We start from the raw sequence: 27,662 nt of genomic DNA on the forward strand, positions 1-27,662 counted from the left end.
AGGACGATGTCAGGAGGATAATAAAGCCATGCACTAGAGACGCACCGATCAGTGATTGGTCAGCTTCTTCCCCCGGGTTGTCCAATCGCGGGTCAATCCATAAAAGCAGTTGCGATCCACGCAACTGTACGCCCATCACGTTGCGCACATGGATCGGGTCGAGGTGACCACGCCACACCCGGCAGAGCGAGGCGGAGTGCCTGTGCTGGGGGAACGGCTTGTGTAACAGCTGTATCAGCCAGTGGCACCGACAGCAACCAGTTGCGCCAGCACCGTGCCTTGTTGAAATGTCCTGTACGCAGAGGAGGCGGCGCATGGAGCGGCCTCTCAGCGCGACAGAGGCCGAATACTAGTTGAGGATATTCGGACACAGTCTGTGAACAACAGTGTTTAGATGCTTGTGTTTTTACTGTAGCTGTAGCCACTTCTTGGAGGAATGAGAGGCGTGTGTCCGGCTCTGAAAATGGGATTGTTTTTGCACGCCGTTGGCTCTGTCACCCCCACCGAGTCCGCAGTAGACAGGGTAAGGCTGAGCAGTTGAAAACAAGGCTCTCTCACAGGGCTGTTAGCTAGCTAGTTACCCGGCTAAGTTAGCAAACTGTCCAACTGGAAATGTATTAGTTTATCAAGCAACAAGTCCAATCACCATTGCAGCGTGTTATGCCTGCTGTTGTTAGATATCGGCTATCTTTAACTCGTACTGTGCTGTCAAGAAAGATGTTAGCACGCTTGCTAAGTTCGGCTGGTAGCTGCCGTGGCTAATGTACCTAGCACAGCTGAAGTAAAGGGACAGTCAGAGTCAGGGCCTTGTTCTGTTGTGTTTATGGTAGAGGGTTGACATTTTAGCCAGAAGTGAGTTGCATAAACAACAAAAGCAGTTCTTCAGGTATGAATGCAGCCACACCTGTAAACAGCATAGGTAGCATTAGCAAAACAGAAAGTACGTGATTAACTGAGTTGATTAACTTAGTTAATTAACCTAACAGCTAATCTGTGTTAAGATAGTGGATGTTATTGCTAGTGTGTTGACAGTATCCGTAGAATTTACTTCTAGGAAGAAACCCAGTTTTATCTTTTACAGATATGAATGTCTTTCAAACAGTTATTACTGTGTTACAGTGTGTTGGTGTATCATCTTATGTAGAACAGAAAATGAAGTTCAGTCTTCAGATTTTCATCTTTTTTTGGGGGGGTTCTAAATTCTAAAATTTAGGATTCTAAAAAAACAATAAGAAGAAAAGTAGCTTTAAATAATTTTCCATTCTCAAAACTGATTGCAGCAGCTGAGAGGGATATTTTTAAATGTGTGTTCTCAAATTCTCAATCTAATGTTGTGTGTTTTGGAGACATACAGTGGTTGCATTATTACATATTGTTTTGTTTCGTACGACTACACAAGAGCATGTATAATTTGAGTGGGTGGGTAACCGTAATTAGTCAGCATCAAGCACTGCTTTTTGTCAGCATTTGAATTTCATGTAATATAGGGTACATTTACTCTGGAATTGATCTTCATTGTATGACGCTTAAGTGTTGCAAATGAACAAATTTATGCTTGTAATGTATTTTGTATTTGGTACTGGTCTATTTGAAAAGCAGACAAAAGCAGATATTGAGTGGCTTCACTTATATGTTGAGGAAGTGATGAGTGTGAAACCAACAAACTGTGAACCACTAAGTAAGGCTAGTTTATTACTGTATATGGAAGCACAGCAGATTTAGTTTTATGTTATATCAAGCATATTATTTGTTTGACTTCCTGTGGTGTGAGTAAAGAGATGCAAAAACAACAGTCTGCATTCTTGCTGTTCACAAACTTGAGGATGCATCAGAGCAACTTCTTCATGAGCTAGACTCAGTATAAATTATCACCTGATACAAAGTTCAAATGATTTTCTTAATAATCTAGATTTAAGCCACCATTATCATTGCTTGCACTACCTTTCCTTTTGACCACATCCACATCAACTCATTTCTAGGCCCAAAGCATGTCAACCATTGCTTTGTAGGGTGTTGTGTTGCCATTTCTGTAAATATTAGATACTTGTCATTCTGTTTGTCCTGAGAAAACAATTCAGCTATTGCCCATATCAGACCCTGACCAGTCTTTTCAAACTAGATAGCACCCTCTTTGTTTTATCAGTAGCTAATGTGCTAAGATATCTCTGAAGGTTCACGTAAGTGCTGAAGTTAAAAGTTTCTCTGTAGTTGAACATCAAGGCACAAGGATCAAAAACAAATGGACTAAGTTGGGTTTCTGTTATGGGTTTCCAGTTACTGTTGTTATCACAGTCAGTATCACATTCTGTATCTGGCTGTTATCAGTGCATGCATGTATGCATAAACCATAGAGTTATGAAGCAGCGCTGATTTGCCGTTATCTTTATTTTGAGAAGAACTTGAATAGCAAAATTATGCCTGGGAAATATCAGTATGTCATTCAGTGGTGTGTGTAAGGCTGACAGCCCCTGGTTACTGGGAGACAAAAGTTACATCACATGGCCCTAAGTAATATCCGCTATTTGCATTTACCTCTCTAAAACTCCATACAATGCAGTGTTAGCTATAATGTCATGGCATTATGATAATCAGTGGTAACCTGTTACTTTTAGACATTATGGTTAATATTTCTCATTAGCTGTGTTTTCATCAGCAGCTCACAGTCTGAACACCTCATACAGGTTAATGTTTGAGAAAGGTCACATTCACACTCCAACCAAACCAAAAGTACCCTGTCGTGAGAATGAAGATTAAGGTGTCATATGACTATATCAGTGTAGTTGACATAGGGCTTTCAGGAAGACTGCCGCTGGGCTTTTTTCGAATCTTGACCATTTTGGACTTTCCAGCTGATATGAATTCTGCCACTGAGATTTGTTCAGGGGCTGTTGTCCCAAAAAGAAACCACTGACATATCATCACCCTCTTAAAGTGAAATGAGGAACTGGCACTCATTTATACTTCCAGCACAGTTATTTTATAACATTTTCTTTCATTTGGAGTTATGATTTTGTAAAGTTTCTCAAATGAGATAATCTGGTGCTTGTCTTAGGTCTTACATCATAGGAAATTGAATATTTGTGGGTTAAATGGCATCTAAAGACGTCATTTTGTGCAACATTGTCACAGTTTTTGCCTGTTTTAGAGACCAAAAGATACACTGATTAATTGAGAACATAATCACACTATTTATTAATAATGGTAATGATTAATAGTTGCAACCCTAATTGTTATTATAACAACTACTACTAGGTCAAAACCTAGTATATGGCTGGACCTGTTATGATCAATGTGCAAAATTTACATCAACATAGTTGAAAACTGTCGTGGAACCACTGTAAACTACTACATTCAATGGAAAGAAGCTATAGCCTGATTGAAAAGTCGTTAAATGTTGCTAGATGATATAATACACTAATTAGCATATTGATTATTTCAGTGCATCACATTTGCATTCTGCCTAGTCTCAGCCAGTTTCAGCCCCTTATCTGTTTGCTTCTCTCCTACTCTCTCTGCTCACATGGACAGTATTTTAATACAGCTGAATTCCCAGTAAAACTGTTCTCATTTACATGATTTTCTGTCTCTGTAGTCAGACAACGGAACAAGTATGAAATAGTGGCTGAAAAACTTCCCATTAAAACAGCAGTCACTTCCAAGCCATTTCCAGTCTGCCACTGTTCCTGATTTTTGTAAGACAGTGTGGTCCTGATAACCCACCATACACATAAGTTAGATAACAGATAACGCCTGTGCTGTGATTTTGGCTATATTTACTTGTAAAATGATGACTCAGAAAGAAAGTTAAAGGCTCGTTCATGTCTGTCAGCTGCTGTGTGGTCGGTTGAATGATGTGTCTGCAGAGGGAAAGCCCGAGGCCGCGCTCACTGGGTAACACTGGCTACTCTCTTCTACAGAAAGTAGCTAAGATTGTTTGTAGGTGCTTTTTTGAAAAAAAAAAAAGTTGCTGAAAAGTAAGTAAATCTAACGACAAAGGCAAAGTTGGAAACACTGCCTCTAAATACCCTGATGACCTAACAGAAACTGTTCATACCAGTTAAGTTTGATAGAACAGTGGAATATGGGGAAACTCCAACACTCAGCAGGCTGACCAGTCAGTTCATCACTCAGTCGATCACAGACATTTGCGTTTGTCAAGCTGGCCTCGCTATCGATGTACAGCCAACAATACTGATTGTAGCTGCTTTAAGTAAATGATAAATCTTGCACGCTGTAGCTCATCTTGTCTTGGTAGGCCTGAGGCCTCTGGTTTCAGGATGCTGACAATTTTAGTGTTAACTCTTATTGAACAACAACAGTTCTGTGTCAAAGCTAGATTATAGCTATTCAGTAGCTACAGCTGGAGTTTGTCTAAGTCTTGTATCCTGAAGTGAAGATTTAGCTGCTGGCAAACATGTGTTGTAACTGAGATAAAATGCATCAGCTCACTGGCCGGTTAAACTGTCCTCCTCAGCTGTTGAAATTTAGAAGACGTTCCTTTGGGGATGTGTAGTTTTAACGGTTGGTACCGATACGTCAGGAGTGTTTTGTTCCACGTAACCTTGATGACTATGAAAGAGCACCTTTCTTTGTTGCAGGACAGGGTGATAAAGAAGGGGTCAACGAGGTCTTTGCGTGCATCGGCTAACTTGCCAAGTCCTGCACGCCCGTACTAAGTGGATCAACTCTGACTGTGCAGTCAAGAATTAACTAAGAACTGTAGCCACTTATCTCCTGGAGCAGTATTCTATAGTCACCAGGGGATTATTGAACAGTTCTCATTGTCTGCTCATTTCAACAGCTTCTCATTATTAAGGCTGATTATTTTCTAATGCAGCAATCATTTCTGGGACGGTAACCAAACCCGCCGTTAATCTGGCAGCACAGCATGAGAGAGGTGGATAGTTTCATTGTTGCCCGTTTGGGTCAGAGACAGAGGAATCTAGTCTGTCCAGATTCTTTACTTGGTCACTGTCTGTCAGGAGGGGTAAGTACTGACAGTTAGAAATGGTCTCAGATGACCTAGATATTTTTCAGGTTCAGCTGTCTGATGGATTGACTGTCACTTTTCCAGCAAGACAAGTTATTTTTAATTTGTGTGGTCACATGCGTGTTTAAGATCAGATGCACAGAGCACTTTCTTCTGCATGAAAGGCCCGTTTGTGAAATCCCAGCCTCCTTCAGTACACGGTTATCTTTATGCAGCGCAGACCGAAGACCCAAACAAACTAGATGGTTATCTGTATTGAATTGCAAAGAGGGCCCAGCCTGCCCAGTGGAGAGCATATGGTGCAGAACAGTTTGTGAGCCAATGAAAACAGCTTAAGTTATCAGAGACAGAGTGGAGGAACAGAACATCATGTGTTTATTACAGAGAATTAAATCCCTCTGTGTTGGGCTGGAGTTTTTTTTAAAAAAAATGTCATGCTGATAAAGCTGAAACAGCTGATGAGAAATGATTAATCTGTCAGGTTTGAGGTTGTGTCCACATGTAATGTCAGCAGTTTGGTTTGTGCAGATCTGGTGTGTCACATCTTACTAATCATTCCTGTGTTACTGCTCTGTGTCTGACTTTCTCAGGGCTTTTCTTGCCCTTCTCTCTCTGCCTCAGCACACACTTCTCACCGATTTGCACGCCTTACTATCATGCACCTAGGGCCCAGCTAGAAGCTCGCTCTCTGCGGCTGCTTGGAAATTTCCGTAGAGCAATCCTTGTCCACTGTTTGGGCCTGGATTGGAGTGGGGTGAGGGAGTGTGTTTGTGTGTGGCTGTGGGTGGGTACGGTGGACAGAGAGAGAGAGAGAGAGAGAGAGGCAGGGAGGCAGAGTATGTTTGAGAGCTGTTTGACTTTTTTCTTTAATGGGATAATGACCCAAGAGGTGCAGGGGACTTGTCTGGGATTTTTGGACCCTGGATCATCATGCCTCTCAATCTGGGACCTGCACTGGTAATCTATAGACAGAAAGAAAAAAGTACATAGAACTATGGCTAGCTAATCATTAAGCCAATCTAGAAGAAAACATCTGAGGGATCTTCCTGGAAAAATCCACAGACCTTTCTCTTGCGAGGATTTTGATTACAGCGCTCCCTTGTCTTTTGGCTCTTTGCTGATCTATCTGATCTGATTACCATCTAGCCTGTGTCCTTTGCAACTTAACTTTGCATTGGCATGAAATTAGTACTGTGCTTAGGAATGCTAACTTTTGACCAGGCAGAGCTGCAAGTTTGGTCTTTTGGCAGTTAAAGCATGTAACAGAATGTTGCAGTGGATACTAGTGCCTTATTGATTTTGGATGAAAGTGGACTGTTATGCCTTCTGACATTTTCCAACTTCTCATTAGTTCTCAGCTAAACTTTTAAGTTTAAATTGTGCATTAGATCTTGGGCAACATACTGAGTGGTTTTGAACTGGCTGCAATTCAAAAATCTGCACTTGATATGGGCCTTAAACACTGATGAAACTCTAGCAGCTTACCAGCACAAGTGGCTAGAACTTGTTTACTCCAGATCCATAGCTAAGTATAAATGTTGTCTACTAGATATCTGCAGTATTATCATTATTATTCTGAATCAAAGCCCAGGGCTTGGTATGTAAAAAATAATTGCAGCATCCAAATTCTATACTATAAACTAACCGTAAACAAGATGTAGCATATGCTAATCTTTATAGTGTACTGTTTTTTTTACAGTTAGAATATATGAAATCAAGATACTTTACCATAGCAAACAGACAAAGATTTACTCCTCTTTCAACACCTTTGCCAAATTACTTTCCGTTTTTGCAGCTTGGAATAGTGTCTCCATTTCCCATTTGCATTGCATTGTAGGACAGCAGTGTTCAGCACACTCAAAAAAAAAAAAAAAATAGTATGAAAACTGACTATCTTTGATTACACAGTGTTTTTGTTTCTCCAGTGTGTACTCACTACTTAGCATACTACTTAAACCTGTTTAGAAATGCTACATATGAAACTGGGACACTGCACATTTCAGTAGTGTGAAAAAAAATGTTTGGAGCTAGTAAGACAAACTAGCTCCAGAGCTCCCTAAAACAAAGTATAGTTGCCTTCACTACTCAAAATGCCTGTGCTGTGAAAATAGTAGATACTTGTTTTAATTTTTTATTTTACAGTTGTGCGGGCACAAGAATTTAAGAAATTCTTAAACAGATGCCGTAGCAGCTATATTAATGCTACATAGCCACGTGAAGGAGAACACGGTGCTGCAGCAAAGACAGTTAGTTGCTCAGTTCAAGTGCCTTCGGTCATGTGGGCTGTAAGGAACACTATGGATTCTAGTAGTTGGTATGTTTTTATCTGGGGTTTATCAGTACCAGACTGAGCTTTAAGACTGAAACACTGACGCCTAAGACTGTAAGGACTTAAATGAGATAGATCGAGAAATAATGATGCAGATGTTCTGTGACAAAAACGCATAAATGCTGATAGACTCTTTTCAAAAACACTGACAAAAATGCCAATATTATAGCCTTAGTTTACCTTTTTTTTTATCATTCCCCAGCTCGGTGAACACTTAACTGGGTTGTGTAGTTAGTGGCAGAAAGAAACATAATGTGTGTAATATGTTGTATTTATGTTAAAATCACTATTCAGTCCTTTATTACACACTGATGATCTCGACTTAATTTGTTATATAGCTTCTAAAAACAGCTGACTGAACTGATGTTTTTCTTTCTTTTTCCCCAGAATTACAATCTTTTATTTATTTTAGAAGTTGAGATGTTGATAATACATTCCTTTTAAAGTGTTTCTTCTGCTTGTCTTGCAGAGCCTACTGCACTGTGAGGGTGTGAACAACCAGAGCTACATCTGTGAGTCTGGACACTGCTGCGGAGAGTCTCAGTGCTGTAGCTACTACTATGAGCTGTGGTGTAAGTATATCCTGTTTTTCCTTCCTTATCTTTGTTCTTTACCCCTTCTCGCCCTTTCTCTCTCTCTCTCTCTCTCTCTCTCTCTCTCTCTCTCTTCCTGTTCAGGCACTAATACACAAGATTTGGAAGAATTACCCTTTGTGATGTTGAACTACAGTGATTATCTGCAGTGATATTCACCTTAGATCCAGGAGCAAGGAAAAGTGTAATAGGATAGATCATATGGGTTGAAATACAGAGCTGCAGAGAGGGTGATGCAGAAAATTGTAGACTAGAACCCTGGTCCTGAGAAATGGAAGAAAAAGTTTTATGTTCTGAAATATTGTGTCATCCACACTTATCTTTACGTGTTGTTCTGTGACGACGAACTGTGGTGAAATTATGGAACAGCTAGCGAAAGGGCTACTTTCATGACCAGATAAGGTGGTTTATAGAAATGGTGATTAACCAGTCAGAGTATTTAAAAGAGCACCATCTGATGGCAGTGAAACATACACAAATGGCTTGTTGAAAGCACTCGACAGAAATGTTATCTAGCCATGACATGTATACAACACATAGTTATGTGATGTGTGTTTAGGTTGAAGAAAAAATTGTTGTCCTGATGCTTTATACTTTTTCCTTTGTTCAATGGCGAAAGAAAGGTCACAGCATCAGGCACATGGTTCAGGATGAGGATGAAGTGCTGCACCGCTGACTTAAGACCAGGATTTTTTTAATCAATCACATGTTGGCTTTCCACTGCCTCATGATCTGCAGTGTACCTGACCCCACCTCATTTAAAGACCAACGTGCCCACTGGTGCTCAGATGGGCGCAAGTGCATTTGCTGTTTAAATAATGTGGGTGCTGGACGGGACATGACAACTGTGTGGTCTGAAACTAGCAAGGACACTTGTGTCGCGCTTGGCGCCACTTTTTGCCAGTAAGATAGGGCCCCTAGATTAGATATTATTTTATTATTTAGATATTTTTTTTCTCAGAGACACAGTCTGCCTCGCCCTGTAGTCCTTGAAGTGAAGTTCCCCACATTTTTCTGTGTCAACGTAGTGGCCTGTGTATTTCAGACACACAGTAAACACAAACTGGGTTGTTTTTGAAGCCTGACTCAGTTTTGGTTCCCCGCTGCTGTTTAGACTGGACTCTAGATAGGAGAGTTTCACAAATAATTCCTTTGAAGAAAATCAGGACTTGGTGCCATATTGAAAAAGCTCAAAATGTTCTTGAACAATCAAATTGCGCTGGAATGTTTTGTCGGAGTGTTTGTGTAAATGAGTTTTCTCTAAATGTATTTTCTTACTCTTGTCCTCCAAAATTTCAACATTTTGAAATTAATGGCTCCCATTATTTTTCTTTTTTTTTTTGGCTTTTATTTTCCTGCTAGGTTGGACTAAAACAATCCAGTCAACATTTACAAACATGAACAAATGTCTCCCAGGGTGAGAAACCAGAGAACTCAAGAGTTCAGCATGTGATACAGCTGTGGTGTCATATATGGGGTTGCTCCATAAAGAAAGAATTGGGAAAGACTGTAAATCTGTCAGTGTTTTGTCCCAGAGATAAGAATGAACTTGGACCTCTCAATGACGGTTAAGTTTAAACAGCATAGAATTAAATTCTCTCATAAAATGCATAATGCAATACATACAGTCTATAGCCATGTGAATATTTCACTGTGTTAGAACCAAATGTTGGCAGTATTTGATCTGCAGTGTTATGTTTGTGTTAGCAGCAGGGACTGTATATTACATCACTACAAGCTAGTACAGTTAAACATTATGAATATCGTTGAGCACAGTTTTTCCTGTGTAAATGTGTTCATCACCGTATCAGTTTATTTAAAAATATCAAACAACACGTTTTATCCTCTCTGTAAATACAACATGTCTGTGTTGGTTCTTCCTGCTGTAGGGTTCTGGTTGGTGTGGGCAATCATCTTCATTTTGAGCTGCTGCTGTGTGTGCCACCATCGCCGCACCAAACACCGGCTGCAGCAGCAACAACGGCAGCACGAGATCAACCTCATAGCTTACCGTGAAGCACACAACTACCCCTCTGTGCCCTTCTACTTCAGTAAGACCTACCACCGGCTCATGATAACACTTTATGTTGGACATTTGACACATGACAAACCCACAGAGAATTATTACCCAACTCTGCAGCTTGTCTTTCAGCTCATTGTTTTCTTTTTATGACCTGCAACTTTAATGTTCTGGTTTAGTCTCTTTGTTCTCAGAGAGAAACCTTTGTTTCCACCCACATCGAGTAAAATATTCTAAGTTTGCAGCTCTGTATGCGAATCTGCTCAGCATCAACAGCAAACAGAAAACATTTGCAATTAGGTGTTGAACATAGAGGAGTATTTAGTTGCTAAAGAGCCAGATATCTCCCTCTGGAGTTGGTGGAGACCAAAACATTAAGGAGAGTGATTATTGGACTTGTACATTTGCCAGATGGACAGAAACTCCAATCTAAATGAATGCTAATGTTACTGTGTGTACTGGATGTGTAAATAGGCAACTCTTTGCTTTAGGCAACTTTATGAGGTGATAATTTGTCAATTTTGTGTTTACGGCATGTTTTGGCAAATATCTGCAAAAAAAGAAAGTTATTGCTGCTTTAAATAAATCGGCCAGTACCAAGTTGTCAGTGAAGTAGTAGTCAATTCAATATTTATCAGTGTTGTTTATAAATGCATGTTAAGTGCCCTACATTAGTAAATACAGAGTAAAAAAATAAAGCTGTCCATTTAATTGATGAATACAGTACTTTTATCATTTCTTTAAGTCTGAGATTTGTTTTAGGGAGGTCCTGCTTCTCATTTGAACTTGCCAGAGCTGGCTCTGCTTCATATCACCTCACTGAACACACTATTCTTACCCTGGTAGTAATACAATAGCATATACTGATACCCTGAAAGTTTCATTTCAAACCAGTGCACATCTGTTGACAATGTGTAGATAAACTGATTTGACATCTGTTTGTTCTTTATGCCTCAGCGCTGCGACAGCTGCGTGTTTTCAGGTTGTCCGTTGTCCATTTGTCCTGTTCTCGTGGACGCCTTGAGGGAATTTCTTTAAATTTCACATGTTCACTTAGACTCAAGGATGAACTGACTAGAATTTGGAGGTCAAAGGTCACAGTGACCCCATTTATCTCAAAAATCCACTCTCTAATTATGACAAAAATAAATTTAGTACGTTTCACTGAATTCCTTCAAAGTCTTCACTACATATATCATATGAGTCTGGACAGACATGGATGTAAACTGCAACTGGACTGGTTGGTGGAGGTGGTAATTTTAGTCTTTTTGCAAGTATAATGTCTCATCAATATTTTCCAGTTCCATCAAACTGAGGTATATAAAACTAGTGACAGGCAGAGCGGTGGCTCCTGACTCATAGTGGTGGTGCCTGGCTCAGATATAATGTTTGCACTGAGATCCATCCCTGGTTTCACACAGCGTCAGAACCTTCGCTGTTTGCATGCCCCAGTTTTCAGGAAACGGCCAGCGTTGCTCTCTTGGTACCTTGCCAGTGTTGCAACACCATCTTGCACAGTGCTGCAATGGCCGTCAGCACAGAACTGACCCAGAAATTAGCTTGTTTTGTCACACTTTCCCCCTGTTGCTTTGGGAATGCTTGAATAGTGGCCTAGGAAGTTCAGCGAGGTCACACTACAATTTGAAGGAGATCAGACAGTCATGTTTATTTAAGAAAGACTAACCCAAATAATTGTTGCTTGCCTTGCAAAACGTATTTACTTATGTACATTTTTATCAGCTCATATGCAAATGTATGCTTTTCCTACTCAGAGCTGATTTTTTGCACCTTCTTCTCTTCAGGGTTTCTGCCAAACTACCTCCTGCCTGACTATGAAGAGGTGGTCAACCGGCCACCGACTCCTCCCCCTCCCTACAGTGCCTTACACACAGGCCCATCCTCAGTGGCTTCTAGTCCACTGGCTTCTGAGCAGCAGGAGGGACACTGTCCAACCATCCAGCCCACTCCAGTGCCCCAAGTCTCTGACAGTCTGTGTTGTAGACCCAGCATAGAGGAGCCACAACCTCCCACTTTAAACTTTAGACCAAAGCCTGACAGCAAGCCCATGCAGACAGAACAAGATTCAGGCATGATACTGCTGTCAGATAGGGAGGGGCTCACCAGCCAGGAGAAAAGAAGCGGAAATGGGGAAGAGTCCTGCAAGGACCCCCTGCTGAAGGACCTGTCAGAGGGTTGCTCTGAGGACAAAGATCGACTCCCCAATGGAAGGAGGAGGCGATTCACTGGGGACTCTGGGATTGAGGTGTGTGTGTGCGGCACACGTGGGAGCAGCGGTTGTAGTGGAGCAGGAGGGACAGGCCAGGAAGGCAAGGAGTTGAGGGAGCTAGAGAGCCTGCTGGGGCGCGAGGGAGACGAGGAGGAGGAGGGGGAAGAGGCGGGCGACTTCTGCGACAGCTGTGGTCATCGGGCCTCCTTCAGCGTAGAGGAGGAGCAGGTGCCGGGCGGGCCGGAGAGGCGGGCCACACGTGGGCCTTCAGGACCTCCTCAGTCGGCTCACCAGATAGGCAGCGGCTCACTCCACCCTCCTGTGTGCCTCCTCCTCCACACCATCAACGAGCAGGAGGGGCCACACCACAGCACCAGCACTGAGCCGCAGGGCTGAGACGCAGCTGACACACCTCTGTCAAAGAGGGAAGGAGAGCACTTAGGACAGGACATGGAGGCATGTGCTTTTGTATTTGAGCAAGTGTTTTATGTCTAAAAGCTTTCTAAGTGAGTATTTTTATGAACATCTTAGATAAAACAGGTGTGGGAGCAGGAAGTGGAATCTCAACTAAAAATGGGTGAGATCCAAAGGTTGAGAAAGCCTGCTCCTCCCCACACTGGAACAGTGGCCTTAACCTGTGTATTTTGGGTCATATTTGGGCAGTAAGAGCCCTTTAACAGCCTGTGGGAATTGAGACTTCTCACACGCGCACACACACACACACACAGACAATCCATCAGATATCCCTCTCATATGATTGGAAGCTACTGACATAGTCAAAGACTTGATCACTGAAGCTGTGATGTCAGAACAGGGTGTTGACTGCCTAGGATGAAACCAGCTCTCTTCGCTGGGTTCTTGCAACAATTCTGCAAAGCCGTTGTTTATGTAGAAAGAAAAAAAAAACACACACACACACACAGAGCAGGGACATTTTGAATAAGTGCAACGTGGAATTTACCACAGTGTGTGTTTATGCAAGCTGATACTGTACAGGGACACCAGACCAAGACTGTATGGGACATCCTGTTAGGCTCATGCTTCTTAAGTGCTTTTTTTCAGCAATTAAAAACCGCTCTGCCTTGTGTCCATTTTTGTTGCTTTCTATCTGCCCCTCTAGTGACAGAGGAGTATAAGTGCATTAACAGAAATTCATGTGAGCAGTTTGTATTTTGCACAAAATGTATTTATCTTTATAAATGAAGCTTTTAGCTATAAAATCAAAACAAAATGCTTTTTTTTTTTTTCAGAAATTCAGTCTTAAATTGCAGTACGTGATTAGTTTCCAAGTGTTTTGTTGCAATATCTGTAAGAAATTGACCTCTGTGAATTGTTAGTAGGGAATGCAACAGATTCACTTTGTATACAGTCATTTTTTTAAACTTAATGGAATGAATGTTTGTAGTATGTGCCTACCCAAAAAATGCAGAATGTTGATGAACAAATTTTAAGCTTCAGTGAAACTGAGAGACCATCAGAAAGCAGGTACTGAAACCAAGAAACGAATATTGATCTTCTTAGAGGTTACAACTGCTATGAGCAACATCAGACCTCAAACCTTTGTGTCAGTCACTTCAATAGATTACCACCATCACCAGCTATACAGTTTTAAAAAATAGAGAAACATTTACAGTCTTTATGTTGGATTTTCATATTAGCACAACTTTTACCACTCTTCAGCTTTTGTATTCATTACTTAAACATAAATAACACCTTCTTGAAGAGTCCATGAAAGAACATTTCAGTAAACTGATTTTTACCCAGGGGTGATCCTGCCAGTCGTCTGCCTTTGTGCTATTTAATCTGAGAGGAGAAGAACTTGTGAGCACAGTACTTACAATATTAAGTATTTAACCCCACAGGGCAGTTTTAGAACAGAACTTCATTTACAGCTGCAGCCTTTAGTGAGTGGAAAAATACCTCACTGGGGAATGAGGCATGAGAAGAGATAAAAATGAATGTGGTTTAGATAAAAAAAAATTAAGGAGGAATCAAAGAATCAAAAAATGTCATGAAACAGCAGTCTGATAGTTGTCCTTGGTTATTCTTAATATCTGAATATCTACTAAAAACAAAGAGTTTGCACAACAGGATATTTCAGAAAAGCATGCTTTTTTATGATAAAAAAAAATTATAGGATGTACAAGATGTGAGAAACAACAAGTTAACAAGCAATATGTGTAATTCTGCGTCACAGATATAAAACAAAAACCACTGAGAAAAAAGTAGTTAAATCATCAAAGTTATCAGTTCCATTAACATATCGTCTGTGTAAGACTCATAAGCGTGAAATACCTCTAAGAGATTCATTTAAATCAAACCTCCTAATCCAAACCTTAGAGGAGCTGTAATAGTAGGTGCTGACTGGTGATAAATGTGCCACGAAAAAATGCCGCTGATCATATAATGAACACACAAATTAAGCTAGGTACAATTTTTCGTTTGCCAACTCTCTGAATTTAAGTAGTGATTCTACATGCCACTGGAAATGTTTTTTGTTTTTTTTTTCAGACTTTTCTCGGAGCACCCTCAAAAATGCACACATTGCAATGTCTGCAAAGCACAAGATAGCCATCGGTCTCTCTGAGAATATATATATATATATATATATATATACACTAAAACAATCTAACAGAAAATGTCTCCCAAAATTTCTAGCACAATTCAACTGTAACATTTGAACTTTCTGTATCAAAGCCTGAACACACTGTAAAGTGCTTTATATGTTAATGCTTTTTGTGAACTAGATAATGTAAATGTGGTACATGTAGTACGGAGATGAGCTATTTTTTCATATCGGCTGAATCCTCTAAAAGTTATTCAAACTGTATACAATTTCAAAACCACTTTATATTTGCAAATTGAGTACAATATTCTGTAACGTGAACCAAATAGTTGCTTTCATTGTTTTTATGAAATCATTAGCTTTATTATTATGAACAGATTTTTTTTTGTCATTATGGGTATTATTATATTTTTCTGTTGAGAGAAAAGATTTAACTTCTTATCCTGAAGATGTGTGAAGGGTACATGTGACTAACAATAGGCTACAGTAGTTAATTTGTTAACAAAATCAGGGGCATCTTGCCAAAGACATTTTTTCTTTCTTCACCAGTGTGTGTAAGGTGGTTTTGCACATATTCTTTGAATGTTCAGATCATAAGCCATTTATTACAACTACCAAGATGGATGTATGTTCAATAAACATACTCTTTAAAATTCACGCCAACTGTTGTGTCTGTGGTTTAATGGACATCATAACGGACTGAAGAAGTATTCTTGCATTTCTCAATACTTGCACCAAAAAAAAAAAGAAAAAATTAAAAAATTGTCGCACACTTTTTTCCGTCAGTGAGGGACAGGGTGTGCTGCCAAGCAGGAAGTCAGCTGTTCACTCTGTTGTGTTCATTTTTTTGCGATGACGGGACACAATGTTGAATGTTCTCTGATTCGTGTTTGAAATTTTAGGTAAAGCCTCAGTACTGTCTGAAAACAGATTTGTGAGACACTTATTCTATTTGTGAATAATGCAAAAAAAAGAACAACATGTCCTTTGTTGGTTGAAATTTACTGTACAAGTCCTCATCTCTCCATTTCATTTCTGATTGTCACGAAGATCTCGTCTTTCTCACCTCAAAACAAAAGAAGAAAAGTTACTTTTACCTTTTGAAAAAAAATCAAAACATCTTGGTCATTTATAGTCTTGGCCAAAATTGTTGGCACCCCTGAATTTCAAGTCCATAATTCAGAATATCTTCAGAAATAAATGCAAATTAACCAATTTTATAGAACCAGAATATTGTTTTCTACGGAAGAGGATTAGGGCCACTAAAAAAATATTTTTTAAATAAAAAAGATTTTTTTTCGGGGGTGTAAGAATTCTGACTTTTTTCTCAGAATTCTGACTTTAATCTCAGAATTCTGACTTTTTTCTCAGAATTCTGACTTTAATCTCAGAATTCTGAAAGTCAGAATTAAAGTCAGAATTCTGAGAAAAAAGTCAGAATTCTGAGAAAAAAATCAGAATTCTTACACCCCCGAAAAAAATCTTTTTTATTTAAAAAATATTTTTTTAATGGCCCTAATCCTCTTCCGTAGTTTTCTTTAATGTCCAGTGTTGCAGTGTAAAAGAAAAAAGTTGCATAATGGCAGGAATAACAGCCTGTAAACATTTCTTGTAGCCATATAGAGGCTTCTTGCATGTGTCTGCTGCAAGTTAGTGATAACTAAAGTTAAGCAGAAGCCCCAGTAGCTCCGGTATACTGTAGTTCAGATTTGACTCTGAGTCTGAGTATAGTGTCTCCCTTCTTTGCATTTTCACAAACAGAATAAAGGTCTCACAAGAGTGAACATTGGTTTCTGACGGCCTTAAAGCGCTTTACGTGAAATGTCGAACACAGTTTCACAACAGTCAGAGGAGCAGCAAACAGAGCATCGGGTCGCTCAGTTAAGTTTCCCATAACTTTTCCCTCAATTGCCGAATCGGAAGCGACCTTTAGCGTTGAGCAGAGCACTGTGCAGAGAAGAGCCGCCCTTTACATACTGCGGACCTTTAAAACACCCGAGATAATGGCTGAGCAAAACAGGTAAGAACTGCCTAACAACGTGTTTTCTGTATCGTAACGTTAACTTGAGGTAGTAACAGTCATTTTATACGTTATAACTTTAAACATACAACTAAGTTAGCAAATAGTTAACTAAGCACTCTACCGCACGTGTAATTTGAAGCTAACTTGTCGCTAACTAATAACTTCTGTTTTCTAAGTGCACGTGCAAAAGGCTTCGTTGACAGCACCGTTCACGTGGACGTCAAGGTAATAATGAATAACGTTCATCGCTAATGATACGTGTCAGGGTGGTCGCTATAACCTAGCTTACGTGCTTCAGTTAGCTAGCTAAGACACGGAGAATGTTTGAGTGTGTAGTTCAGTGGTGTAGTTCAGTGGTGCTGTTCAGTGGCTCTCCAGTCTTCACAGACCTAAATACAGCTTTAAAGTGGCCCGTTATTGGTCAGTTTTGCACTGTTTACCCACCTACAATGTGCTAACTAATGACATCCCGCTGGGTGATGAGGAGAAACTGTTGCTAGCTTGTCTCTGCCCAAGCAGGATTATTATGGCCAGGTGCTGAAGAAAACCTCAGACCTGAAGAGTAACGCCTGTGTGTCTCCAGCCCAGCCCATCCCTGCCTTCATCCGTCAGGCTCTGAAGAAAGTGCACCCTGAAGTCACTGCCAGGTTTGTAGGCTGCTGTTGCACTCTCTGCTCTTGTATCCACACTGCAACAAACTAATTCACAGATACCTCCATTGTGTTTCCGTTTTGTTTTAGGTACTATGGCTGTGGTCTGGTGGTGCCAGAGTGTCTGGAGGGCTGCAGGATACTGGACCTGGGCAGTGGAAGTGGGAGGGACTGCTACATGCTGAGTCAGCTGGTGGGCGAGAATGGCCATGTCACTGGCATTGACATGACTGAGGATCAGGTGCTGTACATCAACATCACAGTATGGCTCACTGATTGACTGCATTAGCATTTTGATGTATTGCATGCCAATGGTTAAATGATGTATGGTAAACTCAAAAATAGCCCAAAGTGGGGGCATCATTGAAGGCTGTTACTGGCTTGTTTGCAACATCTTTCCCAGTCTGGATTTTGAAAGACAAAATTCTGCCTGTGTGTGTGTGTGTACTGCTAGAAATTCATTGTGCGGTCAATAAATTATGCTTTGCTGCTGTAAGCTAAGCAAACAGCAACCAAATATAGGCACAGAACCACAAGGATGTAAAAAATCAAATGTGGCCCCAACAGAGAGACTTGATAGCTTGTGTTCTCTTCTAGCTTGAAGTGGCCAGGAGATATGTGGACTACCACATGAAAGAGTTTGGCTACAAGAAGCCCAATGTCAATTTTGTCCAGGGCTACATCGAGGCCCTAACAGAGACTGGTCTGGAAAAGAGCTCATTCGATATCATCATGTACGATATCTGTTTTGGCTTTCTTTGTTTCTTATTTTAATGTTATGCAATTCTATAGAAATTGTGTTGAAATGTTGATTTTCTGCCATCACTTTTCACAGTTCCAACTGTGTGGTGAATCTCTCTCCAGACAAGAAGCGAGTTCTGGCTGAAGCCTACAGTGTACTCAAGGTACATTGCTATAGATTGAGCTTTGGCTTCACTTTTTAATAAAATCTCACAAAAATGACAACACCACCATAACAAAAGGCAAAAAAAAACCATTAAATGTGTTTGCACTGATACTCACTACATATACTGTCCCTCTGTTGATCAATAGGACGGTGGTGAACTGTACTTCAGTGACGTCTACAGCAGTGGAAGACTAACAGAGGAAATTAAAAATCACAAAGTGCTATGGGGTGTGTCAGATTAATATCCTACTGCCGTAAAAACAATCAAACACACACCTGCCAGAGTATCAGAGTGTGTTTTTGTCTTGGCAGGCGAGTGTCTTGGCGGAGCACTCTGGTGGAAGGATCTGCTGCGACTGGCTGAGGAAGTGGGCTTCAGCACCCCACGGCTGGTTACAGCCAGTGTCATCACTGTGGACAACAAAGAACTGCAGGACATTCTGGGTTTGATGCTATTTCCTCTCTTTGTGGCTTATTTATTTCTTTTTGTGTATTGCCTTATGTGCTTGTTTCTAAACCACAAACCACAGTAATATTGTCTGTGGACTACTCTGGCAGTTAGTATACAAGAAATTGTACGAAACGTTTATGTATATAAACACCAAATACAAAACTGTGTAATTTTAATATATGTGCTATTATTTTTAAGTATGCTTCATTTTGTGATCTTTGCTGAGTATTCATTATTGACTGTAATAATAAGATTTAGGTTTACATACATAAAAAAAATGTGACAATGACACATCATTACAAATATTTAGATTTATAAAGCTAAAATTAGATTAAATTTCCAAGCAAAGCTCTAGTTAATGTTTAGTTCTGGTTCACACACATTAAAGGCGGCTTCTGCTTAACTTTAGTTATCACTAAATGCTAATTGTATTCATCAAACCCAGCCTGAGGGTTAAGGTCCTAAGGACATGCAAGACATTATAGACTGTTGTATTTCATTTAATGCTTTCTTATCTGCTCTGGCAATACAGGTAACTTCAAGTTTGTCTCTGCCACCTACCGCCTGTTTAAGGTCCCTAAAACTAACACCAAGCCCTGTCAGGTCATATACAACGGGAGCATTACTGGAGTAGATGATAGCTTCCAGTTTGACTGTCAGTACACATTCAAGGTCTGTAGATCCTGCAGTGTACCTGCAGTACAGCTCAAGCTGTTAAATGTCTTCTGAACATGCACTGTATGTTAAATGTTGTCAAATGTGGTTGTATTTCACAGGTCAATGAAGTGGTGGAGGTGGATGGAGAGCTGGCGAGCATCCTGACACATTCCAGATTTGCGGAGGACTTCACTTTCCAGCCACCTGGAGGCCCCTGTGGGCCCTGTGGAGTCAAACCTAAGGTCAGTGTCACAACTAAATTCTTAAATGTGAAAATATTTTTGTCCGATTTGTCTTTGAGCACTAGTTGTCAGTATGTATGTATTATCACTTTGAAGTGTGCGACACACCCAGATAGCCCAGAGCGCACACAGTCACACGCGCATGTGTGCAAAAGGAAGCATGCTGCAAGTTTTTACACACACACTCACATACCCACTCAAACATACATACGCACACATCCACACGCACAAGGTCAAGCAGCTGTCTTGGAGTCATAACCAGACTGTGGAGTCATGCTGGGGAACCTTGAACAGGAAGGAATGTTCTCTTCTCAGCTAGTGGAATGCCATCTTATCAGCTCTCATGGTCATTCTGTGCACACACACACATGCATCTACAAACACCACTATACATTGTTCAATGACTACCCTAATCCTTTGATCAGTCATGACACTTCAATTCTGCTGTTGAGAGATTTTCATTTTGTTTTTGTTTTTTTGGAAAGAAGAGGTAGATTTAAAAAAAAATAAAAATCTCAGTGATTTGTCAAAATCTGTCCCTTGGTCTAACCTTTAGACCAACCCTCTGAACTGAAATTAGGCTTGAGATACTTTATTCCAATCCACATGGCTAGTTGGTGATAATGGCAATAAAAAGCCTTTGGTCTTGTTCTTTAAAGCACAGCTACTGTGAAATGCTGATTTAATGAACAACCAGTGTCTGATAAGAGACAGTGAGCGGTACACCAGGGGTAAACATTCATTTAAAAGCTCAGTTTACAACAACTTTTATTCTCCTCTTAGACAGGATTTTCATCTTATTAATTGGTGTTTAATGCTGGAAAATAAGAATCTTTTCTATGTTCCTTGCAATTGTCTCGGATGAAGTGCAGTTATTATGTAATACTAGGAAACCACATGTGGGTTGTAAACTCCTAATGATTTCTACCTCTGTGAACTGTTGGTACAGGCAGGCATTGTAGATCCTTTCGAGCTGGTCCTTCAGCTGGAGAAGCAAAGTCCAGGTTCAGCCACAGGGGGGTGCTGCAGCACACAGTCTGCTGCCTGCTGCAAGTGATGGTGGGAAGAACAGAGAAATGCAGGCCCAGCATCATACTGTGTATGCATAATAACAGTAGTTCAGATGTAGTGAATAAATTATGCCTCATGCAGTGTCAGTATGTTGACACTTACTAACATTTCATTTCAGTTAACCTGAATGTTTAACATTCATTTAAATGACTGAGATTTCAGCTTTTGAAATGAATCTTGCTTAGACATAAATGTGTGTTATGGATGTTCTACGCACACTTCCCACTCAGTCTCTTCTGGGGGAAAAACAGAAAAGACTAAATTTAATTTATTCATACAATAATGATGCATAAGTAAAAGACTTTGGCAATCAATATTGGACAGTACATAATCCTTTGGTGTATTTTCTGCACTTTTAAACATCTGAATCCTGACTATTCCACCCTTGTCAAACAAATAATACTACTTCTCTTAGAATACCTCTAATTTAACTGATTGTTTTAGACAGATTTGCATTAGTGTGAGATTTGCTCTTCTAACTACTATTAGTATTATAATGTTAATTATCTGTTTATTTTTATAAAAGGACAATAAATATTTTCAATCAATTGAATGTCCCTTTTTCATTTTTGTGCATATCATATTGTGGGTCTTTACACCAGCACTGCATAAAGTGCTTTTAAACTAGGAACAATATCACAAATGAATGGAAATGCATATTTTATTTAAAATAGGCCTTCAGTATTGGTCTCTGAATCACTACACACTGTAATGGCAATAATTCCCAGTCTGGGGATCTGAACTCCTTATGGGGTCCCAAGATAAATCTGAGTGATCAAAGATGATCAAGGGGATAAGAAATCAGTATATACTATTACATAATTAATTATTATATAGTAAGTTAAGCTTTTTTTTTTTATTTTGCCTTTTCTGCTGAAATACAGAATACTGTCACATCGTTGGGCCTCTTCAAATCTCTCAAACAATCTGAGAACGAAAAAAATATTTGGTTGAACTCCTTGCAACTCCTCCACATCCAAATTAAAGGCATTAATATACCTGTGAGGAGAGATCACGAGTTGGTCGTGCTTTATTTTAAGGGGTCATAAAACAAATCTTGGGGGGGGGGGAAGTTCGGGAATCACGACTTAAAAGCGAAAGATTTTCGAGTTACTCCAGTGAGACACAGATGCATGAGCACGCCCTTACACAAAGTGTGTTACGCAGTGAAATTAGAATAAAATGAATAAAGAAAATTCCCGTCTGACTGCCTGAAGATAAATGTCACATTAGGTGGTTGTATTTATTGCAGTTGTGTTGGATTATATTGTGAAAGTGTCTCTATCCTCACTGATATGTCAAACTCTAACATAATCATGTACACTGGTTATCTCCTGTAGTGGGATATATGTTAAAAAAGAAGTCACGAGTAGAGTCCTGTCCGTCTCTTAACATGAGGTGCACTTGTTTTGGAATTTGATTCGCCAAGGAGACTGCGGCCGCCCCGCCCCCTGGCCGGCGGCACCTCCTGATTGGTCGCCGCCGTCGCCTGTCTCGGGGACATCAGGGGAGGCACGAGTTGGCCCATAAGCCTGCGCTCGCGAGTCATCAGTGTCGGACACGTAGTGGGAACGAGCAGGTCCCGATGCACAAGTCACGGCAACCCTCGGCGGAGATGAAGGCGGACTCCGACTGGCTCTGATTTTTAACAGCCCTTTTCATTCAGGAGGTTGGTTGCCAATGGTTATCAATATGGCAGAGCCGTTATCCCAAGTACCCACTGCTACAAAAATGGCGTCACTTAACCGGGTCCGAGCTTTGGCGATGATTTTCTTAACTGTCACTGGCTGTTGTGTCGCCCCGACAAGTGGCAAGGAAGGGTCCGAGGAGACCGTCATCATAGGGCTCCGACTGGAGGACACGGACGACATTTCCTTCATGGATAAGGGGTACCTGCGGGTGAGTGAGCGCTCTCGGGTGAAATTGAGGGTGTACGGGCAGAACATCAACAACGAGACCTGGTCCAAAATTGCTTTCACGGAACATGAGCGGAGCCGGGCGGTAGGGAGCGTTGACAGCTCCTCGGGGGATAACCAGAGCCAAGAGGACCCGTCCGGCTTGCATCCCTGCGGCATTAGGACTTCGGATATAATTATATTGCCTAACATCATCCTGAATCGAAAGACCTCCGGAATAGTTGAAATTGAGGTCAAACCTCTGCGAAAGACGGAGAGGAGTAAAGCGTATTACCTTTGCATCGCCACCTCCACACCGGCCGTGGCCGGGATGCACGACCCGTGGACGGAGAACACTTGGATCTACCACGATGGGGATGATACCAAAGTGATAGTGGTGGAGGAGAAAAAGTTTCTGCTGCCTTTCTGGCTCCAGGTCATCTTCATCTCCATGTTGCTTTGCCTGTCAGGTATGTTCAGCGGGTTGAACCTGGGGCTCATGGCTCTGGACCCCATGGAGCTCCAGATAGTCCAGAACTGCGGCACGGAAAGGGAGAAGAATTACGCCAAAAAAATAGAGCCGGTCAGGAGCCAAGGGAATTACTTGCTTTGCTCGCTTCTGCTGGGGAACGTGTTGGTGAACACCACGCTGACCATCCTGCTGGATGATATCGCCGGTTCGGGTTTGATCGCGGTGGTCATGTCCACCATTGGAATAGTCATTTTTGGAGAAATCGTGCCCCAGGCCATCTGCTCCAGACACGGCCTCGCGGTCGGTGCCAACACCATATTCCTCACCAAGTTCTTCATGCTGCTCACCTTCCCGGCTTCCTACCCGGTGAGCAAGCTTCTGGACTACCTGCTCGGACAGGAGATAGGAACCGTGTACAACCGGGAGAAGCTTCTGGAGATGCTGCGCGTCACGGACCCCTACAACGACCTGGTGAAGGAGGAGCTGAACATCATCCAGGGCGCGCTCGAGCTCAGGACTAAGACCGTGGAGGACGTGATGACTCCGCTGAGAGATTGCTTCATGATCCCCGGGGATGCCACCTTGGACTTTAACACCATGTCCGAGATCATGAAGAGCGGCTACACGCGCATCCCGGTCTTCGAGGGCGAGAGGTCCAACATAGTGGATCTGCTCTTCGTCAAGGACCTGGCCTTCGTGGACCCGGATGATTGCACCCCGCTCAAAACCATCACTAAGTTTTACAGCCACCCGTTGCATTTTGTGTTCAATGACACCAAGCTGGATGCAATGCTGGAGGAGTTTAAAAAAGGTGAGACAGCTGGTTACACCGCATATATTTCTCTTTTATTTACTGTAAGTGTGCAACGTTTTCAGTAGAATCACATCATGTCTTTACACTTAAACATGACATTATGTTCATTATTCTGAAAAGCTCACCATAGAAGGTGTCAGAGAGCTCTCTTGACCCTCAAGTGATAAAGTTGATTGCACAAGCAGGCTGGCCTTTCACCTGTCCACCCTTCCCCCTTGGAAGAGGCAGGATAGACAGGTGAGTTATGTAATCGTATGTCAGGTGGTATGATACTTGGAACCACAGCTCTTCCCTTATATCTGCACTGAATGCCTGTGCTGCTCTGTCTGTTCTATAGGTCTATAGATATGTAAGAGAATCCAAAATGTCTAAAACCTGATTTTCAGGAATAAAGAGAGGAGGAGGAGGAGGAGGAGGAATGCTTGTCCCCTTCAAGATTTCACAAGAAATTCCAGGTAGTGAAGGAAAAAGAGAAGGAGGAGGAGGATGGGGTTGTTTTGGCACTTCTTGTCAGGCCTGCCTTACAAAGCACTGAAGCAGCCACATCAGTGCTGAGGTGCACTTGCCACAGCCTCACTGGTCACTTCCTGTGAAGGGGCTGAGGAGGCGTCCTTATCTTTCTCCATCGCTTCCATTCAGTGTTAATGTTCACACGGTCTCTCTCTCTCTCTCTCCTCCTGCTCTCTGCCTTGCTTTCCTCCTCTTACCTTGCCCTCCTCTCATTCATTCACCCCCTTTTTTTTACTACTTTTCTATTACTCTTTCCCCCTCCCTCCATCTCTCTCTCTCTGATCTGTGAATGCATTAGGACATGTGGGAATGGTGCAACGGCAGTGCTAAGGTTATCAGGTGGGGGCATCATGTTTGCGAACCTGCTTAAATCCCTCTCTGCCTCTCTTGTGCTTGCCTCTGAGTGATGGTGGCGATAACTCCTTTTTGCCCAGCCCTGGAATGCAGTCGTGTGGATAATGAATAACAGCCTCTAACACCCTCGAGCCCCCCATGTGTTGTGTGTGTATGCGCATGGTGTTTGAGAAAGATGTTTACCTCACCCACGGTTTACCTGATGTTTTGCATAGCCCCCCCCCCCCCCTCCCCTCTCTATTGTTGCCTCTGACTGAGATTTTCCTGGCAGTGTTTGTAAATTTGGTACAAATCTCTTCTTCCTTTATGGCCAAATACGTAGACATAGGAGGGACACACATAGGCACACCTGTTCAGCAGCTGATTTATTAAGACTTAAAATGGGGAAAAAAAGCATGATTGATGCATTGCGTGCTCATTAGAATATTCACTTTATTTTAATAGGATTAATTGTGTGGAGGGGGGGGAGAGAACAAATCACTGAGCTCCATTACCAGAAATTAGGTGTAGTTCTCCATGCCAAATTAGCATTACATAATGTACTAGTTGGGGGTGGGGTGGGGGTTTGTTTTCATCACAGCTGACTATTTACAGACATGCACAAGTTTTCTGAGTAAAGCAAGTATTAAGGAAGACTGCACAGCTTTGTCCCATGTTATAGTACCACAACAATAACATTACAGAATATCACCCTTGCTGTACCTCTTACCTCATTTTTATTACATTTTATTTCATGTTAAAGTTGATTACAAACATCTGATGCTCAAGATGCTCAGTGGGTGTTAATGACTATGTCGAACTTTTTTAGGTTTGTTTGTACCTGTGTGTTTATGTGTATCTAAACTTAGTATCTTTCTGACTGCTGGTCGGACAAAATGAGCAACAGGAAGACGACACCTTGGACACTGGGGAATAACAATGCACTTTGTGACATTTTATAAACAAACAATTAGCAAATGAATTAAGAAAATAATTGCCATTAGCTGAAACCTTAATTCAGAGACTGACAGGAGATCTCTGAGTGTGCAAGCACATTGTTATCACTTATTTTGACAAAAAAACACCTATTCTGAATATTATTCTAAAATAGAGGCATATTGTAATAAAAAAACAATATGGAAATCAGGTCTATTGTTCTTAAAGGAGCCAACATGACATGAGTATTGTAAACTAAATTAGCTGTTAAACATAGTGGAGCAAGTCATGTTGTATGGAAGAACATTTGAAAATAGTCTTGTAGACTGTGTGCAAGACTTATAGTCCTACCACACACCTATGTAATGAACTTAATTCCCAAAATCAGTTTGTTTTCAAGAGACACTCCTTCGGTTCCATCCAAGGTGTTGTTTAGGTCTCAAACGTGTGTGTGCTTCTGCTGCCCCTTCTCCTGCCACATGCCCCAGTGCATCAGGTCATCTTTTCTTTAACCCAGACACTTGCTGGCTTCGTACCTGACATTCATGTTTACTTCCCTTGGGTCCTGGTGCAGGATGGAGTCAGTGTAACAGATGCTTAAATTAGAGTTAATGTTGTCAGTCATCCAGCTTTGTGCACACTTTCTGTTTAAAGTCCTTAACTGAGCATGGACAGAAAGGTGTGTTTTCTACTACACACAAATCTTTAGCATTATCCTGCACACTAGCAGCTGTGATTCTATAAGTTCTATAAGTTTTACTTCTGATCACCTTGATGTTAATTTGTCCAAATCATGTAGCCTTGGCTGATAGCTGTTGAATGCCAGTCTGAATCATAAATGAATCTTTGCTCAACAAGTCACATTTGCCTGATGTTTATATAAAACACGTAGTCCATCTCTGACTGAAGTTAAAATCAGCTGGCAAGTTAATTGGAATGTTTCTGTTTTTACTGGAGTTAGTGCCATTTTGTGAATTCTGTTTTCTGCCAGTAAAAGACAGACACATGACAGGCTCTCATTATATTGCCAACAAACTTCATCCTATAGGTGTAGTTCTGAAGCAGAGTGTTTCTGTGGCTGGCCCTGTGCCAGAGGGAATTCGCCTTTCAGCTTCTCGTGGAGGTCATAAGCGACTGTTGTAGGGAGGGCTGCGGGGTCAAAGTTTCCTGTCAATCTGGCTCTGTTCGCAGCGCACACTCAGTTCAAAGTGCTTTGTATTGTAAGTCATTGTTAATTAATTTGATGCCGCTTGCGGAGCTGCATAGTCGTCTGGAGTCTGTTACAGAACCTGAACAACCCCACAATATGTCGCTCATATTAGGGACTGTGTTGGAGCAGCTGGTGCTGCTTTGCATTGGATCTGAACTTCCTGACAAAGTGTTTTCTCTGTGCAGTTGTGATTTTTTTAGGAGTAATAACTGTAATACTCATTCTTCCATTCATGAAGGCTTCTAATCTACTCTGAACACTAACAGCAGAAATAGAAAGAAACCTATTCAGAAGTCAGATCTTGATCTCTACTGTGTGCCCATGCTTATGCTTTACATGGCTCGACCCAGGCCCTAGGTCAGGGGTTACAGTCAGATTCATGCGGGAGCTTTTTAATTTAGGCAGACACCCTTCTGGAAACTTCTGACCCCCTTCATTAATTGCTCTCTGCCTGCGATTGCAACAATTACTGTCATCCAGGGGCTGCTTGTCAAGCTGCAGGTTTACCGGTTAATGAGTGGGTCAGTGCGTGCCATTTGGGACCAAACCAAGTAGTTGAGTCAGAAACAGGAATTTAGCTGCCCTTCTGACTTCGAGTTATGTGTGATATTCCTGAAAGTAAAAGTTATTCACTCGCTCGCATGCAGCAGTGTGGCCAGCCTTGTGAGAGGAGGAAGAGATCAACTGTATGGATGTTTGCAGAGCTCAAATCAGGTTATGCACAGGTATTCTTCTCCACCACACTGTGCTTTCTGCCCCTGGGGAA

At 41.4% G+C, this 27,662-nt stretch overlaps 3 protein-coding genes across 10 annotated transcripts in view; all 3 read left to right on the plus strand.

Moving 5' to 3' along the window:
- The first annotated feature begins 187 nt into the window (after positions 1-187).
- On the plus strand, positions 188-15,380 carry wbp1lb (WW domain binding protein 1-like b). Of its 2 annotated transcripts, none has more exons than XM_041035793.1 (4): positions 188-523; positions 7,789-7,891; positions 9,802-9,963; positions 11,735-15,380. In XM_041035793.1, the coding sequence occupies exons 1-4, from the start codon at positions 437-439 to the stop codon at positions 12,553-12,555; spliced, it is 1,173 nt and encodes a 390-aa protein (XP_040891727.1). In that variant the 5' UTR covers positions 188-436; the 3' UTR covers positions 12,556-15,380. The 2 variants fall into 2 exon arrangements, with proteins under 2 accessions (XP_040891727.1, XP_040891728.1); XM_041035794.1 differs by lacking the exon at positions 188-523 and adding an exon at positions 5,796-5,947.
- A 1,166-nt stretch (positions 15,381-16,546) lies between these two features.
- Positions 16,547-21,163, plus strand: as3mt (arsenite methyltransferase). The gene is made up of 11 exons (XM_041035219.1): positions 16,547-16,745; positions 16,925-16,973; positions 17,268-17,395; positions 17,489-17,639; positions 17,996-18,132; positions 18,234-18,303; positions 18,452-18,533; positions 18,618-18,749; positions 19,289-19,428; positions 19,533-19,655; positions 20,605-21,163. Exons 1-11 carry the CDS (start codon positions 16,729-16,731, stop codon positions 20,710-20,712), a joined length of 1,137 nt encoding a protein of 378 aa, XP_040891153.1. The 5' UTR covers positions 16,547-16,728; the 3' UTR covers positions 20,713-21,163.
- A 1,243-nt stretch (positions 21,164-22,406) lies between these two features.
- The window catches only part of cnnm2b (cyclin and CBS domain divalent metal cation transport mediator 2b), a 35,066-nt gene continuing 29,810 nt past the window's right edge, over positions 22,407-27,662 (plus strand). For 6 of the 7 annotated variants that reach the window (XM_041036197.1, XM_041036200.1, XM_041036199.1 and 3 more), the window contains exon 1: positions 22,419-23,904. In XM_041036197.1, the coding sequence (XP_040892131.1) occupies positions 22,419-23,904 (1,486 nt within the window). Of the gene's footprint in view, positions 23,905-27,662 lie in introns of all 7 variants that reach the window. The other variant, XM_041036195.1, reaches the window with a different exon arrangement.

This window comes from Toxotes jaculatrix, chromosome 4, assembly GCF_017976425.1.
Source record: "Toxotes jaculatrix isolate fToxJac2 chromosome 4, fToxJac2.pri, whole genome shotgun sequence".
NCBI lineage: Eukaryota > Metazoa > Chordata > Actinopteri > Toxotidae > Toxotes > Toxotes jaculatrix.

What these genes read in the sequence shown, in the direction of transcription:
- wbp1lb (XM_041035793.1), top strand. Translation starts at nt 437, where the DNA reads ATGAGAGGCGTGTGTCCGGCTCTGAAAATGGGATTGTTTTTGCACGCC. An exon ending in CTACTACTATGAGCTGTGGT is followed by an intron (nt 7,892 to 9,801) that starts GTAAGTATATCC and finishes TTCCTGCTGTAG; the next exon opens with GGTTCTGGTTGGTGTGGGCA. An exon ending in CTCTGTGCCCTTCTACTTCA is followed by an intron (nt 9,964 to 11,734) that starts GTAAGACCTACC and finishes TCTTCTCTTCAG; the next exon opens with GGTTTCTGCCAAACTACCTC.
- as3mt (XM_041035219.1), top strand. An exon ending in CCGTTCACGTGGACGTCAAG is followed by an intron (nt 16,974 to 17,267) that starts GTAATAATGAAT and finishes CTGCCCAAGCAG; the next exon opens with GATTATTATGGCCAGGTGCT. An exon ending in AAGCCTACAGTGTACTCAAG is followed by an intron (nt 18,304 to 18,451) that starts GTACATTGCTAT and finishes GTTGATCAATAG; the next exon opens with GACGGTGGTGAACTGTACTT.